Consider the following 20,019-nt stretch of genomic DNA (forward strand, 5'->3'; position numbering starts at 1 on the left):
AGAATATTTAAAAAAGTTCAAACAAGTAATAATTTGTCTTATTTTATAAATGATTATAACAGTATCAAATAATGTAAATATAAGATAATACTCTATACATTAATTATATATAGTCAATTTATAATATCAATATTGAATGAAATTTTAATGAGTTTGATAAACAATAATGATCTTAACTGTATATTAAATAATATGTAGCTAAATACAGTGTTCAATAATAAATGGGCTTAGGCTCTTACAGATGTCTTTGAGCAGAAAGGACTATTCTTTCTTTTAATGTTAGTATACTTTGGCGCTGGTCAGAAGGCAACATAGCTATTTGTGCATCAGTTAATTGCAATACTTGCATTATCAAGGTAGCCTGAAAAAATTAACGTTTAATTTAAATACACAATGTAAATATGTTAATATGTTAATGCAAACTTTTATTACTTTTTCAGCATCAGATGCACTTTCACTGTTAGAACCTTGTTGTGATTGACCAGACTGACTTATTCGTGTAAGTTCAGCTAAGATAGGTGGAGGCGGTCCTGTCATTAATGACGGAGCTGTTAGTGATGATGCAGTCATAGGTGGTGGCATTGTCATTGGTGGTGGCATGGTCATTGGTGGCGGTATATTCATAAAACTATTATTTACCCTACTATCTCTATACATATTTCCATATGGTCGATTATTATCCATTGCTGACGATCGTGGATGACCTCTAAAATAACATGACATTTTAAAAATAATAATTTATGATTTGATAAGGCATATAATAAGTATTATATGATAAGTCATATAATAGTTCACTATTCCAAATATAAGCTATATTTATAGCTATATATATATATAAATTATCTAGGCAACTATATTTGTAATACACAATAATTTCCAGATATTCTGTTTCACCCTTAATATAACCAACAAAAAACACACATGAAAATTTAGTTTTTATTGCAATTATCATTATGCAACTGAATTAGATTTTTTTCTTAATAATTTCTGTAAACAAAGAAGATGCTTAAATATAATGATTTGCTACAGAGAAACAAGAATATTACTGGATTTTTGAAACATACTGTATATACAACCGACTAGAAAAAATGATATTTATTTAAAATATAAATAAATAAAAAAAATTGTTCATATATAGAAAATTAAATGAATAAATAAATAAAAGTATAGCCTAGAGTATTATTATACTTATAAAATACAACTGGTTTCAAACTACAAAATTCATCGTCAGATATATACAAAATCAATAAAATAACAACTGAATATGAAAAAATAAAACTGTGACTCCTTAAGTTGCAATTTTATTTTTTCATATTCAGTTGCAATTTTATTCACTTTGTATATATCTTATGATGAATTTTTAATTCAAAACTGATTATACTTTCAAATATAATTTTACTCCAGGCTAAGCTTTTATTTATTTATTTCTATGTATAAACTAATAGTTTATTTATTTCCATGTATAAACTAATAGTTTATTTATTTAGATACATATTAATTTACAAGTATTGATAATTTATTTTAAGTTTTTAATTTTAATTTAATTACTATTATTTTGTTAGATATTTATTTAAGAAAATATTATTTACGAAAATGACTTTGACGTTTCAACTGGCATAGATGTTGGTGGTGGAGGAAATCTCATTTGATTTGATTGATGTCTTAAGTGGTCATGATTACGATTCATATTACGATGCCAGTCTATATTATCTGCAAACATAAATAATACAATATGTTGTGCAGCAAATACATAAAAGATTAAAAAAAAAATAAAAAAAATATGCAATTATTTCCTACCAGGTGGTGGAGGGTGAGTCATTGATGGAACAAATTTTCTCCACTGATTATTATTAGGCATTTGAGGCATTTTATGAGGCATTTGATGAGTCATTTGGCGAGGTATTTGATGATGCTGTTGTTGATGCATTTGGTGATGCATTTGATGAGGCATTTGTTGATGCATTTGTTGATGCATTTGTTGTTGCATTTGTTGTTGCATTTGTTGTTGCATTTGTTGATGCATTTGTTGATGCATTTGTCGAGGCATTTGTTGAGATATTTGATGAAAAACTGGGTGAGTTCTTGAAGTAGATGCATTTGTAGGAATCTGTGGTGGTGCAGGAACTTTATGAGCAGGATATAGCATTTTCTAAAAAAATTATTTAAATTATGATGGAATATTTAATCATGATTAGACAACATAAATTAATTAAAAAAATTATAAAAACATGAGTATTAAATTATTATTCTTACTGAGTTATGTAATAACAATAATTATTTTTATTTTCTTCCATTCACTTTTTAACTAAGCCATTATATAAGATCTAATTGTATGACTATATCTTTAAAATATCTACCAATATTGTTTTGAAAACAAATTTATTAAAATAAATGTTCATTCCAACTCCCATTCAAACCCTAATATTTTAGTTAATAAATTTAGGTAATAAATAATATATAATACATATATATATATGCATGGACAGTGGATTTTACTTAATATGGGTATGTTAGAACCAGTTTTCCATTTGCCTACATTAACCAACATTTCTCATAAAAACGAAATTAATAAAAACCAAATAAGTTTTAAATTTTAAAAAAGTGTATCTCATGAGACATGCATAAAGTAAAAATAATAATTAATTTAAATTTTTTTCACCATGTACACACATAATATGTATTAGTTTGATATTGTGTCTATTTATTCATAAACATAACAAACTAATAGAGTAATAAACTGATCATTATTCGTTTTTTACATAATTCTTCAGCTTAAGCTTCTTATATGGGCCCAGAAACAAGAACGCTATGGTTCATTATCAATTAATACCGTTTATTCACTGTGTTATTTAAATAACACTTAAATGAAATAAAAACTACTCGTATAAACCGAATCAAATGAATATTTTAAGTGGTGTTATTTGGTCTTTTAAACATAGGTATATTAGAACTGAGACCAAATCATTATGCCAATATTAAGCAGATGCACATTTTAACTAGTGACTACATTAAGTAGAATACACTATATATATATATATAAGGCATCAGAAAAATTAACATTTTCAACTTGATACTTTTATCAAAATTGATAGTTGAAAACTTCTATAATAGGTGCTTTATTTAAATTATTAAGTTAACATATAAAATTATTTATATAATTCACTACTAATTATTCTAAACTTACTTTAGCAGCTTCTGGTTCCACTATTTTCATTATAACTTGAGCTTGCAACAATGCATAACCAAGTTGAGGATTTTGGAGTAACATATTTCTAGCTTCTACTGGATTATTCTGAAATTATGTCAATAATTAAAAATTATTTAATTTTAAAATATATATATATATATATTTTTAATAAATTACTTGAACACATTCTTTCATTTGTTTCATAAGGTCATACAATTGATCTGGTGGTAAATTTGAGACCACATTGTTAATGACCTCTGGAGCTTTTTCTGCATCTACTGCCTCACCATAATGACTTTCAGATGTAGGCATACCCATCATCAATGCTATAACGGACATATTAAAAATTAGATAAAATTTTGATAGTTAAAATTTATAGCAAATAAATAGTCACATTGCATTTCAAGTCTAGATTTCTCTGTACAAGCATTGTCAACGCGTAGAGTACGGCCACCAATTTCATACCCGTTGAGATTGCGCATAGCACTTAATGCAGTCTCTTGATCTTTATACTCACAAAAACCATAACCTTTGGGTTTACCAGTTTCTCGGTCATAAACCAACCTATAAAAATAATTTGAGTCAGTTATAAAATTAATTAAATTGTTGTAGTTTATTTACTTGAATGATATAACAGGTCCTACTTCGTTAAAAATATCTTTTAGTTTTTCTTCAGTAGCCTCATAAGGAATATTTCCAACTGAAAAGATTTTTTTAAATATGAAAAAATTTCTAACTTAAAACTCGTTAAATAGAAACATACCAAAAACACTTCGTATGGACTTATCTAAGATATTTTGATCCGTCATTTTGCCGATGTTTTTTGAGAGGTGAACAAAGTTGAAGCTCAAAGGTATAGGAAAATTATTAATAGTATTAATTTTACAACAAATGACTTGCAAATACTTTTTCCGTGGTTGAATGATAAAAACAATCGGGACACAAAAACGTTGAGGAGAACTAAACGCTGAATATTTTAGATAACGAGCACAAACGCCGACTGTACATGGTATTTTGTTTACAATCGTAATCGTGGACAGTCGGGTGGTTATGATGATAGCGATACAGTGTATTTACAGGGTCGCCTCCACACGAGTCTTATATTTTCGATATTTTCATTAGATTCATCAATTTTGGACAAAAATTACATTCATTGCCCAATGTTTCAATTATAATTAAATCGTTTCTTACAGCAAAATTACGACTAGAACCGAATCAACAACGTGTCGATGCCAAGGAATTATTGTCATATTAATTTAATGCAAACGAAACGCGACATAAATAACATACTGATTAATAATTATATTTCAGTATTGAAGCTTGTCAACTAGATTTTCCACAATTTTATCTACGTTGAAGATTTTCGTGGATCAAAACGAAAAATCCAAGATTTATAATTTTTAGGATTATCTGTAAATCTTTGAAAAAATCTACCTCGTGTTCGGACACACGAGTTGATAACGATAACATTTATCACGAGACCTATTATCGTCGACCGATTAGTGCTAGTAGTGAAATCGTTATTAATATTTCAATAGAAATTAAAATATAAATAATTTTAATCATCATTAATTATTATGCTCGTAAATTATTTACGGCCGACCGAAACATTACTAGGCATCGGCAACAATCTCTACTGTTAATTAAAACGATTATCGTTTTGGTCTCTCTTCACTCTCTCTTTCCATCTCGTTAATAATTGTCGATTATCAAAAGCAATTCTTGCCCGTTGAATATTATCGTGTATATTGAACACGGCGGGGAGTTAATATACATAAGCTTGTTGTAATTTATATCGTTGCATAACATTTTTACCGTTTCAATTCCTTTCCCTTTACAAATCTATTAAATGAGACCAGTGTTATTCCAGACTACGACGAAGGCTTTATATCGTAGCGTATTCACGTATTCGAACAAGCGCGCCAGAAAAATGGTAAGTTGTAATGACCCTGTATTACTCGAAAAACATTCAACAACAATTAAAAATAATGTATACATTTGTTGTTTTGTTGTAATCATCCAAGACAATATGCTTACAGAGATAGTTTACCATATTAATTTATCACCTAAATCTTTTTTCATTTAACCATTAAAATTAGTATAAACCCATGTTGTGAAAATATTTTTCTGACATTTTTAGTAATACACTATCTTCATACTATAGCAAAAAAGTAATGGTAATGTAGTTTTATGACAATAATGTGTATAATATTATTGGATATCATTGTACTTTATACGACTGTTGGTACAATAATTGTTTTTCTACCTAAACTCAGGAACACTGAAACCAATGCACATGTAGAGCATTTGCCTAAAAGTTTACAAGACTGTCTTACTTCTTCTGATTAACCATATATTTTCTGTTCTACCAATTTAACTATAGATTTGTGAAAAACGATGCGTGTCCCGGTTGAATGTTATTTTTTTGCCTCACAACATAAAAGTAATTTCAATGCCACTGCTGTAATTGACTTGACATAGTATTATGTAACAAACAAAAAATACTTTTTGTGTACCTTAGAATGAATCGAAATTTGGTTCAGTAGCCTTATGAAATTTTACAAATCACTATCGTCTTTGACCTATTTCAATTAAATTTCTTTATATTTTAATAACATGAGATAAACATTATTAATTCATTAATTCATTTCTATATTAATGATCTATTACTGTTTAATGATTATGTATAATTTTTCTTTATATGATTTCATGTTAATTCTAATGCATAAAGCTTCTTGTTGGATAAAAAATAATTATGACACTAATTTGTATTTTTTCAATCTATTTTTATTTTACTAGCTCTGATCAAATAATACATTTTTTCAAAACATGCAATGAATAAATTTATATTGTGCAGGATCTGATATCCACCAAGAATTGAAAAATTAAAATTAAATTTAAATTTTTATTTTCTTCGAAGTAATTAATTTTATTATAAATAATATTGCTAGTTAATTAAATTTAGGAATTTGATTATTATTCATTAGCAAAAATTATACCATAATTAAAGGAATTCAACTATAAAAAAAACAATATTAATGTAAGATAGCTTTATTATTTCACTAAAAATAAATTATCCTAAAATATTATTATCAATTGTTTACACAAATTTTTATACTACATTTTTGACTCGAAAGTATATTACCCGTTAATCTTATATAATAATAAGAGCTAAATTACCTAGCCTTGCGCTGATGATGTTATACTATTTTATAAATAGGCCAATTACTAATTTAATGTAAATATAAATGTTAGTTGAATAAAATGATAAAATATTCTAAAGATATTTATTTTTCATTCATTTATACTATAATTATATACATATATCTTGATCAATAAAACCAATATAAAAGAAAATATTTCCTATATAACCAAAAGTGAAAAAAATTATACATCCAGTCTTTCAAAACTTTTGATTTTGTAATTTTTGAAAAATCTATTCTCTAAATAATCCTGTACATAATAATAAATACATTCCCTCAAAGTTTTAAATTGATTAGTATGGTAGATTTGGCTGTATTCCAATCAGTCAGTAAGTGGTATTTCAATTTTATAAACTTAGGTTTTTTATGAAATGTTGTATTATTTACTTTATTAAAAAATTAAATCTTCAGATTATTAAAAAAAAAAAAAACTATATAATATGAATTTATTTTAATTAAATTTAAGAATTGATTATATATTTTATCTTGTAAAAATAATACATTTTTATTTATAATTCTAGCCAAGTCTATTAACTAAAGAACAGCGAGAAGTACAGCTTCAACCTTTGTTCTCTAATAATTGGTCATTGGTTAAAGATAGAGATGCCATATACAAGGAATTTTTGTTCTCTGACTTTATTCAAGTAAATATTCTTTATTTATATATTTTATAAACATGTATTAGTTATATTTTTATTGCTCACAGGCTTTTGGGTTTATGTCTCAAGTAGCATTAAAAAGTGAAAAAATGAACCACCATCCTGAATGGTTTAATGTGTACAACAAAGTACAAGTTACATTATCTACGCATGATGTGAGTGGATTATCATTAAATGATATTAATCTGGCCTTATTCTTGGACAAAACAGAAAAAAGTATCAAAGGATCTTCTTAACTAGTTTTAAAGTTTTAAATGTAACAAATTAACATAAATAAGAGTAAAAAATGAAAAATGAAAATAAATGTATGTTTCAATTATGTTACAAAAAATTTACTTTTCATTGTTCTTAATTTAGTACACAAACTTGCCCCAAGAAGTCTCAATTTCCAAAATCTAAGGTTTTCAATAAAATATAAAATTCTGTTTCTTTTAAGTACTATATGAGTAATATAAATTATATTTTATTTAATTAATTTGAAATATGTGGTGATGGTGAAGTACTTGTACATATATACAAATATATGTAACAAATATTGAAGCTAAAAATTAATATTTTGTTTCAACATTCTTATAAATTTATAATATGAAAATGCTAAATAAAAGTATTTTAAAATTTAAAAACCTATTTGATTTAAATTAAATTAAATGGGTAAATATCTACTTATTATTAAAAATATTTTTGAAAACCAAATTTAACGTCATTCATATATAGGGCAGTGTTTTTATCACAGTATCATATATATTAGTATCATTTGACGTTATATCTGTGATTAACAGATTTAGAGAGGACTATGACATGGGAATTAAAATTGTTAATGGCAAATCTGGCGAAGAGATATCTGATGACAAAGTAGTTGAGAATGAATCTATTGAATGCGAATTTGAAAAAGATAAATGTGATGATGCAGTATCCACAAGAGGTTTTGAAATAAAATCTTTGTATTTTGGATTGTTATTTTTCGGCCATGAATTATGGTTGCAATACGTGCCGGAAAACCGAGATTTTCACCAGTTTTGGACTTCATGTCTGGGTATCCCGAAAAATGTTTTCAGGACGTCCATATATTCCGGCTTTGACGGTTAGAGGAAATGTAGTATTGTTTAATTTTTAATTTCCACTATTTTATCTCAAAATACAATTTTAATCGTAATCGATTAACAATATTTAATAAAAACATAATTTGTAATTTACATATATAATTATATAATATATTTTATTTTACAACAATATTATTAAATATTATATTGTCGGCCATTAATGTTTCTCTTCAGTGGCGTATACATAACTTTTGTATGAGGGAGGGATCATTTGCAAATAAATTATTATTTTTATTTTCATTTTTTTTTTTTTTTACGTTTCTAACGCCCTCACACTAAGAACATTATTTTATAATATTTAAAAAAAAACCTAGGGAGGATTTGACCCCCACGTTCCCCCCTTGTATACGCCACTGGTTCTCTCAATATATTAAAAGTTATATAAAAAGTATATTACTCAATAATGTGTTTATTTTGTCCCGGTTTCGCCGTATAAATGTATGGCAAATTTAATATAATAAACAAATATAACAGAATATATAATTATATATAATATAGATAGTATAAAATAAACGCGTACGCTAGCGATTAAAATGTATAGTGTGTAACTAACCTGACGCAAGCGTTTTGGATATCATGTTCTTAAAACACGTAGTAGTGTAACCACCTTTAAGTTCGAATGAATTTCTAAGTTATTAAATCGATTTCCAACGTAGGTAAATAAATATTACGATTAATACAAGTTCTCAGAATAATATTGATAACCAAAGAGGTCATTTTAGTAGTGTTCAAAGAATATTTGTTGATGATTATAAAAATAAAACATTAATAAATAATAATTATTAAAAAATTCACAAAATTAATAATTATTATATAGGTAACATAGGGTAATGTACAAATACTAGGAAAACACTCGAGAAATGCAAATCACTATAATGTCCTTAGACTGGGATTAAAACACTAGTTGCAGTCAGGCCCTATTTATGCAAGTGCAGATGAAGCTCTCGCACTTGGCCCTTAATTTCTGGGGGCCCTCGGTCTCCGTAAGTAGTAGAAAATTGTTTTTTTAAAATTAATTCTACAAAAATTTATTTTGTAAAATGTAATACCAACTTTCAATGTTTAGAGTTCAGTATATTTTTATCATTACATTTTCAGTTGAGTTTCGGTTATTTTTGTGATTCACATCCCAGCGATTATTAGTTACCATCATAAAATATTAAAATAATAATAATATAAAATTGTTTGAACATCGGAAATATTTGATATCTAATAACTATTTATAGATTTATTCGAGCCCAGTATTTACAGATTAACCCGTCGTTGGTTAGTTGGTTATGAGCATTTATAATAAATTAAAAAAAAATTAAATTAAATTAAATAATAAAACCCTTAAATATTTTTAATATTTTAATATATTATAATTTTGTTATGTTATTTAATTAGTATTATCTTTTCATTGTTCTGAATTTACTAGACAAAATAACTAAATTCTATTTATAGTACATGAAATAATGTACAAATATTTTATGAGTTTTAAAGGTACCTATTTAACACTTTTAACATATAATTTTTTTTATTTTTACTATCATTATTATTATTATTTTTTCTAGAACATTTTTTTTAACTTGAGGGGCCCAAAAAAAAATTGTGCATTTGGCCCTAGTTATATTATATTAGGCCCTAGTTGCAGTGTAGTTTTTCTTTTAATAATATTACCATTAAATCTTCATTGAATAATGTAATTTATTTAAAGCCATATATTATAATAACTAGCATACTGTAATTATATTGATTCCCGATAAGTATTTAATTAAATAATATACTATAGCCACTGAATATAAATTTATTAACTTGCATATGACGCTAAAATGGTAAATAAAATATTTTGAATATAAAATAATTGAAACATTGCTGGTACAGCGATTGGTTATAATTATGTTGTAATTCTGTACAATTGCCAAAATGTAATTTAATTTATAGATTTGTTTAAAAATATATATATATTATATTACACTACAATTGGTTCAATAACTAGATTTATCTTAGTCATATACTTACTCATATAATTAAGCTATATGTATATAAATCACAATATAAAAAACAAATTATTATTAAATGCCTAATTGAATAATTTATTAAATATTCCTAATAATATGTCAATATGAATAAGGTACCTATAAAAATAGAAGCTTTTGCATGGCGTATTGCTGTTTAGTATTATAGACAAAATTTTAGTGCATATTTTATAAAAAATAATAAAAACTAAAAATGATTAAATGGTGAATAATGTTTATTATGGGTCATAAGTAATAACTTTTCGCTAATAACTAATAAAAGTAATGACTCTAAAATAGCTTCAATAAATTATTTTCTGGCAAGAAAAAAACAATGGCGGAGGGAAAGTCAGGGTACTCTCCTTGATTAAGCCACTGAATGCAAAACACTTGTTTGTGCACACAATTTTACTTGAAGGAAAAATATTTGAAACTGAGCGGCTCTTTCAACATGAAATTTTTGAATAATCATTTGTCATACAATATATATTTGTTATTTCGTAATCCATATTTCTGTGCTCGTTGGACGAGAGAGTTATCGAAACTAAAGCTGAAAAATTATATTAAGATTTTAATACATCAGTTTGTCGATGGATAATAAATACGAGTATTAATAAAGTTTATCGAAGTGTAACGATTATAATACATTATATTACGATATATATATGTTTCAATCATAAACCTTTTATTATCGGCAATATTGTAGTCTGTGTGTATATAGGTATATAATAATATGTACCTACGTATAAATATATTGCATATTATTGTATTAACGAGTAGTATTTTATAATATTTTGTGAGCGATGAGGTGGTTCCTTGTACAATAATTTATGCGCAAACTAATTTTAGCTAAAAATCTAAATGTATTTTTGGTCAAAGCTCTCACAATTTAACAATTTTTTACAATTTTGGAGCTTAATATTATGAATTTTTTATTTATATTAATATAAAATATACGTCTGCTAGTGTATGATGATTACAAAATATATATATTAAAAATAAATAGCTTCCTATTAAGGAGTTTTTTTTTTTTTTTGGCGATTATCATGCGATAATATACAATGCACGTAAATAACTGACTCCACAACGTTATTGCAAACTCCGTAACCTCGAAGGAAGAAAAACAGGTCTCCGCGCCATCTTAAATTATCACCAGAGACATGATATCGGCGGCAGTGTGTTTTGTAACATTTTAAATTTAGACAAGGCTATTGACCGGGTAAATGCAAATGGTTACATTAAAAAAAAAAATTACTGATTTTTTAAAAAATAAATACAAACATTTATACTTGATATATATTTATATGTATATTCTATAAATATGTATATAACTATATATTATTAAAATGAAAACGGATACGTATTTGTAGTCTGTTGGTTTAAATTTTGAATTTTTTTTTAAATCTCGTTAAAACAAATATTATTGGTTAATAATGCTATTGTTACAACAAACTTTCGATGTACCCAAATTCTTCTGTTTCCTAGAAATTCGTTATATTGTGAGAGAACTGTAAACAGTATATATATATATATAAATACACATATATACACATTAAATACACATAAATACACATTATATATACACATAAATTTAATATTTTTCATGAAAATTAAGTATAAATCTAAAAACCCTTTGTATTATTTTGAGATAGTGAAAAAAAATATTTAATTTATAATTTTTATTTTTACATAAAATTATAATATAATTAATTTAATTACATAGAATACGAAATTATCTCAGAAGATTAATTTTTGTTTTATTCTGAACCGAATCTGATTTCATTGTTGTCTTAATAATAATAACCATATTTTCACACAAATTATTCAGCTTTTTGGTTTTTGGGCTCGATTTGTTTTTATAATGATTTACAAAACTCTTCACTATGAATTCTCATTCAAAACATTTCTCAAGATTACTCCGTCTTTAATACCTTATATATATATATATATATATGCCTTGCTGCATTTGCATGTATCATCATTATATATCGAACCACAAAATTATATTAGATACAACTAAAATATGTTACACCGAGGACGAATGTTTTTTGGATGAAAATAGGTATTTTGACCACAGATTCACTCAAATAAAATAAATCATTATCTGCAGCGGTTGGTATGCATTTTGCCAAAAACCTGTCAAAAGTCAAAACATGATATTTAGTTTGGTGTTTAGTTTTTACAATGATGGTAATACTTCTGTCAAGTTACAAAGATTCTGTTTTTATGATTATTTTGCTTTTAAAATAAATTTTATATTAATAACTTTAACAGTGAAGAAATACTTATTTAACCATGTTTAACTTGACTAACCTTCTTATTAGTTTTGTATTATTCTATGTAGGTCATTTTCAAAAGCAAATTTGGATCTTAGGCGATTACGGTATTTAGTTTTATTTATGTTAATCATTAATATTAAATTAAATAATAATAATATTAAATTAAATATTATTAATATTAAATACCTATTAATTAATTATTAATATTAATTTGTTCTAAAAATGTTATTGTTATGAAAAGTTAGTTCTATTTTTAAAAGAGTGTTTATGCAGATCTTAGTATATCATAAAATCACAAGAGATTTAAAGTGGCGGTTATCAAATAGATTAGGTACTTTGGTTTTCATGTAACTATTGAAAGTTGGCTATGAAAAATTAAATCATGGACATTTATTGAAAAATAGGTAGGTACGTGTTTATTTTTCAATTATTTTGATGCTACAACATTAATTATTTAGATCAACCAATTTAGGTAGGTATAAATGATAAATATATTTCACCAAACCCGTTTCAATTATACTCGATTGCACCAAACTCATGCTTAATGTATATTCGTATTTATAGTAATTATTACACTATCACACTTGTTTTGATTTTATTCCAAAAGCCACATTCAACTACTTATTTAAATTCATTTAATTTTTTTTTATAATATTTGTGTTCTACATATATTAATATATTAGTATATTACTTAGTAGCATTATAAATGTATAAGATGAATAATATCTACCATTTGCTATTCCCTGCCTGGTTGGTTTAATATTTTGTTTTTATTAATAATGTTTTACGTGGACTGTATAACAGTTATTCTTTTAAATTCGAATGATCGGTCTAAGAAAATTATAATCATAAATGCACATAAATGAGAAAAAACAATTATTTAATTTTTTTCTAAACTTTACTATAGGTAACTAATTATAATTTGGTAAACAACTACCAAACAATTTTGTATTAAGTCAGCTTTTGTTTGTTTTTACATGATACAAATATAAGACTATACAGTAAAATATATTATTTAATAAATTTATTAAGATATTGTTACATAAGCGATTGTCACACTTTGTTAAAATTACATTTTTGAACGATGCTAAAAACGTTTTACCTGTTATATTTTAGAAATATTTAGATTAATCTATTCATACACAAAGAGAATAATTGCAATTAATTAAGTAATAAAGTTTATAATGTATGTACTTTTATGAGCTACTTATGTATCAACTAATAAATAAAAATAAATATAGTTTTACAATTATACTATTTATGTCCAAATAAATTAAGTTACAATGTGTCATACATCACGATATTTATAACGTTTATATTAATTTGAAATGCTTAAAATTAAGTTGTTCTAACATCCCCAATCAGTTAGTCGACATTTGATATCATTTTATTTTAGTGGTTACTTTAAACAGATACAGTATTCATTGCATTATAGAAGTAAAAACTGTAATAAGTAAAAATGAGGTTGTTGCTTTAATGATTTCGAAAAAAATGTCAAGAATTATGAAATGATACGCACAGTCAATATTTCAACATATGAATGTCAAACCGACATGCCTTATGAATAACATTTCAATATTTTTAACGGTGAAATCACAAAAATCAAATAAAATAATTTGATTTAATTATATGATTTGATTTTTTAATCCCAAATCAATTTACATCACTATTTAGTATGATACAAATTAAATTTGTATTCCTATGAATTAGTATATTCGATGAATATGTAAAATTCTAATCCGGTGAGCTTGTTCTATTTAACTTCTCAACCATGTTTTTAATTTGATGAGTAATAACTGTTAAGCATAGCGTATAAATACTATAACAAACAATTTAAAACAAATCGCATTAAGCAACTCGGTACACCTGATGCACTGCTATACAATCGTTTTCCTTAACTACTTTTTACTTAATATAAATCTAATATTTTATATATCTAACGTTACACGAAAAAAAAACCTACAGTTTTTAAAAATTTGTTTTCAAATCGGTTGCAAATGATTTGCGTCCCAAATACGAAGTTGTGTCCCATAGATATTTTAGGATTACACGAGTTCTGTGTACAAAATTTAACAAAAGTTTCAATCAAAATAGTACACATTTATTCTGTATATAATATTTTATATAAGAATAAAATTTCAGAAAAAAAAATGAAATAAATGTCATAAAATGTAAAATGAATTACATACTCGGCCAACATTTAAATCATATGTAATTGATAAGATGAAATTTATGAACTTTGGAATTAATAGAAACATTACATGACATTAAGTCAAACACAAACGCCTTTTATACATAATCTGGGTCAAGAAATGGCAAAGCAAAAATATACACCTACATTAAAATTTGTTTATTTCTGATGATTGATTGATCCTTCTATTTTGTGGATAAGTCGATTTCTTGAATTTTTCGTCATCGACTTTTACTGAGATGAAAGTGGCAGTATTTGATTTCTACCGTTGACCACACATTGGCGATAACAAAGTGAATTACTATTTCAAAATCCACGAACATACGTGGTAAATTTAATGTTACATTTAAATCAACAAAATATTTTTATATACGTTTAAAAACTACCAAATATGGTTCTTGTCTTTTATTTTTAATAGTATGTATTGTAAAAATTTGATAAAAAAAATTTGGAGCACTCTTAAATGTGCTATCAAAAAACTAAATTTCTGATTTAACCAATAATTCTATATTCATAGATTAAGATTATTTTCATGATCACTAACAAATATTATTGTCCAGGCTTTATTGTATTATTTAAACAATGTTGTACATTACCCAAAATAATACCCGCTTTACTACTTATTCATTTAATGCAATGTATTGTTACTTTTAGTATTTATTGTTATTTTATAGCTCATTTTTTTTTTTTTTTTTTTTTTTAATAGTTGTCTAAAATGAAAAAAATACTAACAAATATCATATACGTAATTTATCGAATCGTTCCCTCCCAAATATTGTATTGTAGTAAACACGAATTAAGGATATACGGTATATATCATTTTATTGCACATTATTTAAGCCACAATAATTTTAAAGAAAGTTAATTGACCTCCATTTCCTAAAAAAAAAAAATTTTTTTATTATTTACTTGCTTGATACGAGAAACATTATAAGAATTAAATGTATCTACTACTTCCTTATACAGCTTATTATGAATAAAACTGCATGATCAAGCATACATCATCTATAGCTTTCCTTTTTAAAATATTACTGATTCTGTTTAGAACAGTCGTTTCAGATTTTTTCATGATTATGACTAATAAGTCATAGTTATATATATATATATATATATATATGTGTGTGTTTAATTATTTTATTTAGATTATTAATTTTTATAAAAGACTTACATGAAATTTTAGTACATCTTCATCTCTACAAATCACATTTTTAACAGATTGTAACTAACAACGCTTAACAGCATTTTGTTCTCACTTGAAATTTGTTTCATATATGAAGCAAATGTCATTTGCAATTTACTTTCATTTTCAATTTGCTTCATACATGAAGCAAATGTCCGTTACTATGGTGAACATATGACGTTTGGCTAGCAACTAATTGAATTGTAAATGTCATATGTCTTATAAATTCTCATGGAATGTTATTGATGGTTACGTAATGATAAAATGTACGTTATACAGTTAGACGCCGCTTATAATTTTGACATTTTGATTGTCCCATGGTATTTTGGAAAATGCAAATGTATCAGTCCACTCATTTCTAAATCCTCTATTTTCCTTTTCAATTTTACACTTTTTGTTTATAGATATCCCACAATATTGTTATATTTTAATACGGTGAAAAGTTTATAAAAAAACTTCTGTTGGAAAAAAGCACAAGCAAAAATTACCCGAACTAAGCCGCGCTGATTGAACTAATCATAAGAAGACCGTGCTCACGTATCGAATAATATAATTTCTTATCCAGTGTTGGGAAAGATAATCAATATTTTTATGTAGATTAAAGATAATCTTTCAGTTATTTAGAAGAAATAAAAAGATAAAAGATAAAAGAGAATTATTTAAAATAATATTTAAGGTTTGATAAAATATTCTTATTATTCTTAAAAGTAAATAGGTTAATAAATGATTAACAGATGTAGATTAATTTAAATTATTATTTATTATACCTACCTATATTTTAATATCTGTATAAGTAGTGATTACTAAGTAGCATTACATTATACATAATTTTTTAACTAAATTTAATTTGATTATATAAGTTAACATTAAGTTGTATGTAGATAATATACTAGTATATAAGTATATAACATTTGGTTGTACTAGAATTTGTATTAAAATATTTTTTAATGTAATAATTTAAATTTTAAAATACATAAAAATGTCACAGTTCACATATTTCAATTATTATTGTATGAAAAATTATGAAAAACGGCTAAATAAAATAATAAAATTTTATTTTAATAAAAAAAAAAAACCACTTTGCTTGATTTAACATCTATTATCTATAGACAGAAAAAACACAAAAAAAATAAGTTTAAGATAAAGATACTCTGGATAATTTTATCTAGATAGTCCCCAAGGTTTATAGATAATATCTATAATATCTTATTATCTATAAACCTTGGATAGTCCCAACACTATTCGTATCATACAAAATTATGATAATCGAGTTTACTAGATAAGTTACATATATATATATATTAAATATGCCATAAAACTAATTGCGTGACAAGGTTAATAAATATTGCGGAGTCATTATACATGAAATATAATTTTATTTTTACTTCAAATAAATATCGTTAATAAGAAATTCAGAAATATAATCACTGAAATAATATACAATATAATTTATATTTTACGGATCTCAATATTGATTCATTTTTAAAAGAGCCACAAATTGCATGTTAAGGAGCTGCTGGTACACAACCTCTAGTCTATAGGCTCTAGAACTGTAGAGGAGAGTTCATCATCGAATTATTTAGTTTATTATACAATATACATGAGAGCAGTATATTTTTAAAATAGTTAAAAATAATAAAAAACAAATTAAAAGCACAAATGTTTTTAATAAATAATATAAATTGTTATAAATAATAATATATTTATTTTAAAACATGTATTATGTATTATATAATATGTAGTGAAAGTAAAATAAAGTTAGTAATTATTTTCAGATTTTTGTTTGTATTTTTTTCTACTTCATATATAAGATTCATTCGATTATAAGACTCACTTTATATTGTTCCCAAAGTGAGTTTTATCAGCGACGACTACCGTACGAGTACAAAGTACTCGTATATACTTGTATAGTTCGTTATCTTAATAGTCAACAATAAAGATGGACGGATACAATCGTTATGGACCAGTACATACATCTTAATCTCTGCACGATCATAAAATACAAATAGTAACATTTATATCTAAATATAAATTTTCGTCGGCTACGTCAATTGCGTTTAAATCTTAGATCCTAATCATTTTTCACGCTTGGTTTCAAAAACTATCCCAATGGTATTATTACATTAAATCAGTTGCGTAATTTGGGGAGGGGGCAACTCATGCATTTGTCACAGCATAGAGGAGTTAAGCTATTCCAAAGTCGATGCATCATCAAAATATAAATTCATCTTTTAAAAATCCATAGACATGTTGTAAAACAGAAAAATGAGATATGTACTAAACGGTACATATGTACTTAGTAAAAATCATTATATTTTTGTAGGTACTAGTTTGACGTTAACCTCTCACGTTAATCGGTACTTTGGTTAAATGAAGGACCGAGTTCACAATTTAATAAGAGCATGCTGACTGTTCTACTTTGGAAAAAACTAAAATGACATCACTAAATTATAAATTTATTTGAAACCAATATAACTTACAATGATTTATTTTATAAAGAACTAATTATACCGACATATTAGTAAAAAAATGAACCTATATTTTAGGTTTTCAATTTTAAACAAAAATTACTAAAACATCTAACATTTATATGTTGTTCGTTTTTTTGTGTATTTTTGACATAAATAAATAAATCTCTTAATTAATCAATTAAATTATGTCCCGATTTGGACCACATATACGCCTCTGTAAAAACAGTTACGACATATTTTATTTATTTTATATTTTAAAATTGTTTAAAATATATTTACTATTGTGGATAAAAATAAAGGAGATACCTACATTCGTAAATATAATATTATGAATACAATTGTATAAACTTAAATGAGGTCAATAGTTAATAACGAATATTCAACGAAGAGTCAATTGGTTTTTTACAAGTTGGTATGATTATTATAAATGGAATCACTGTAAATAATCAATTATGTACGATAGAAAACGTAGAATATAATATCAGTTAATACAAAAATAGCATAATATGTTTATTATATTATAAGAAAACATAAGTTAAATATTAAATAAGTATAATGACTAATGAGTATATTTTTTTACCAATACATTTTATATGTAGGTGCCTATAAATAATTTACAATTAACTTCATGTTGACACCACATCTTCTAAAATCAATTTGAATAAAAAAAATGAACAATTGTTGAAAAACATTTATTTTTATTTAATCACAATCACACATTCAAATAGGCGTAAAACAAAAAAAAAAAAAAAATCGTAATAATTAAAATTATGTTAGTGATGTTTCACGACAAAACACTGTAGTACATTGCCATTTTAGCCCAACCGAGTGTAAATTAACCTTAAACAAATTAGGTAATAACTAAGTATTATCATAAAAAAATCTTAACATGTTTTTCTTCATTTTAAGAGAAACACTGCAAATTACTTAAACTTAATTCACTTTAAACTATTTCTTAAAATTCACATCAGTATGGTAAATACTAAAATTAAAATAAAACAATACATTTTTTGTAGGTCAAAGAATATAACTTGGCGTATTTAATGTATCAAACATAATTGTATATGTGCGTTTCTAACATTATGAGAACTCTCTTATGTAGTCAGCGGTAACGGTATTTAAAAAAAATAAACTATTTTTTCAATAATATAATACCGGTAGAACTAAAATAACATAACCGAATGCTAATGTGATTAAATGATGTTACTCAATGGTCAACTGTGATAATTGTAGTATGGAAACATTGAATATAAAATATACAACTAAAAATTATAATTAAAATCAAATAGAATGTTTAAAATGATAATAATGATATAACTCAGTTACTAACTTAAAACTTTTCGTAACATAAGGCCGAGGATATTTTTTGGAGGGGCAAGTTACCGGACATACACGCTCAAATACGTAAAAATAATAATAATACCTAATAATAATGAAAATAAAAATAATGATAGTTTAATACACTATAAGTTATAGACCATAATAATTATATTACGCACACGGAAGATCATAAAAAAAAGCATTTTTTTAAATGCAACGCACTATAACACGTTAATAATTACACGGAAGATTATTTTAACTTTTGTATATACATGTATGTATTTTTATATTATGTGTGTTATAAATATACATACATGACATTTTGAAATTTTAACATTAAAATGTTGTACGTATAGTCTTTATAAAATATTTATGAATATTATAACATATATTATACATAAGGAACTTTTCTGTGATACATGTCTAAAAAAA

At 25.0% G+C, this 20,019-nt stretch overlaps 2 protein-coding genes across 2 annotated transcripts; one reads left to right on the forward strand and one right to left on the reverse strand.

The window, feature by feature from the left end:
- Nucleotides 1-151: 151 nt before the first annotated feature.
- Nucleotides 152-4,585, reverse strand: LOC112689008 (cleavage stimulation factor subunit 2-like). Its single transcript, XM_025562495.1, has 9 exons — nucleotides 3,951-4,585; nucleotides 3,809-3,887; nucleotides 3,582-3,751; nucleotides 3,365-3,513; nucleotides 3,185-3,292; nucleotides 1,798-2,149; nucleotides 1,590-1,710; nucleotides 433-706; nucleotides 152-361 (listed from the first exon to the last, which is right to left on the reverse strand). The coding sequence occupies exons 1-9, from the start codon at nucleotides 3,994-3,996 to the stop codon at nucleotides 236-238; spliced, it is 1,425 nt and encodes a 474-aa protein (XP_025418280.1). The 5' UTR covers nucleotides 3,997-4,585; the 3' UTR covers nucleotides 152-235.
- Nucleotides 4,586-4,741: 156 nt separating this feature from the next.
- LOC112689009 (pterin-4-alpha-carbinolamine dehydratase) lies at nucleotides 4,742-7,487 on the forward strand. The gene is made up of 3 exons (XM_025562496.1): nucleotides 4,742-5,120; nucleotides 6,912-7,034; nucleotides 7,097-7,487. The coding sequence occupies exons 1-3, from the start codon at nucleotides 5,037-5,039 to the stop codon at nucleotides 7,283-7,285; spliced, it is 396 nt and encodes a 131-aa protein (XP_025418281.1). The 5' UTR covers nucleotides 4,742-5,036; the 3' UTR covers nucleotides 7,286-7,487.
- The last annotated feature ends 12,532 nt before the right edge of the window (nucleotides 7,488-20,019 follow it).

Source organism: Sipha flava, unplaced genomic scaffold (genome assembly GCF_003268045.1).
Source record: "Sipha flava isolate LNK unplaced genomic scaffold, YSA_version1 41_pilon_pilon, whole genome shotgun sequence".
In the NCBI taxonomy this organism is placed as follows: domain Eukaryota; kingdom Metazoa; phylum Arthropoda; class Insecta; order Hemiptera; family Aphididae; genus Sipha; species Sipha flava.

Bases quoted from the DNA above. Each gene is read 5' to 3' on its own strand.
- LOC112689008 (XM_025562495.1), bottom strand. From the start codon at position 3,996: ATGACGGATCAAAATATCTTAGATAAGTCCATACGAAGTGTTTTTG. The intron at 3,888-3,950 runs GTATGTTTCTAT...AAATCTTTTCAG, and splicing joins GTCCATACGAAGTGTTTTTG to TTGGAAATATTCCTTATGAG. The intron at 3,514-3,581 runs GTGACTATTTAT...TGTCCGTTATAG, and splicing joins ATCTAGACTTGAAATGCAAT to CATTGATGATGGGTATGCCT.
- LOC112689009 (XM_025562496.1), top strand. From the start codon at position 5,037: ATGAGACCAGTGTTATTCCAGACTACGACGAAGGCTTTATATCGTAGC. The intron at 5,121-6,911 runs GTAAGTTGTAAT...TTATAATTCTAG, and splicing joins ACAAGCGCGCCAGAAAAATG to CCAAGTCTATTAACTAAAGA. The intron at 7,035-7,096 runs GTAAATATTCTT...TATTGCTCACAG, and splicing joins TGTTCTCTGACTTTATTCAA to GCTTTTGGGTTTATGTCTCA.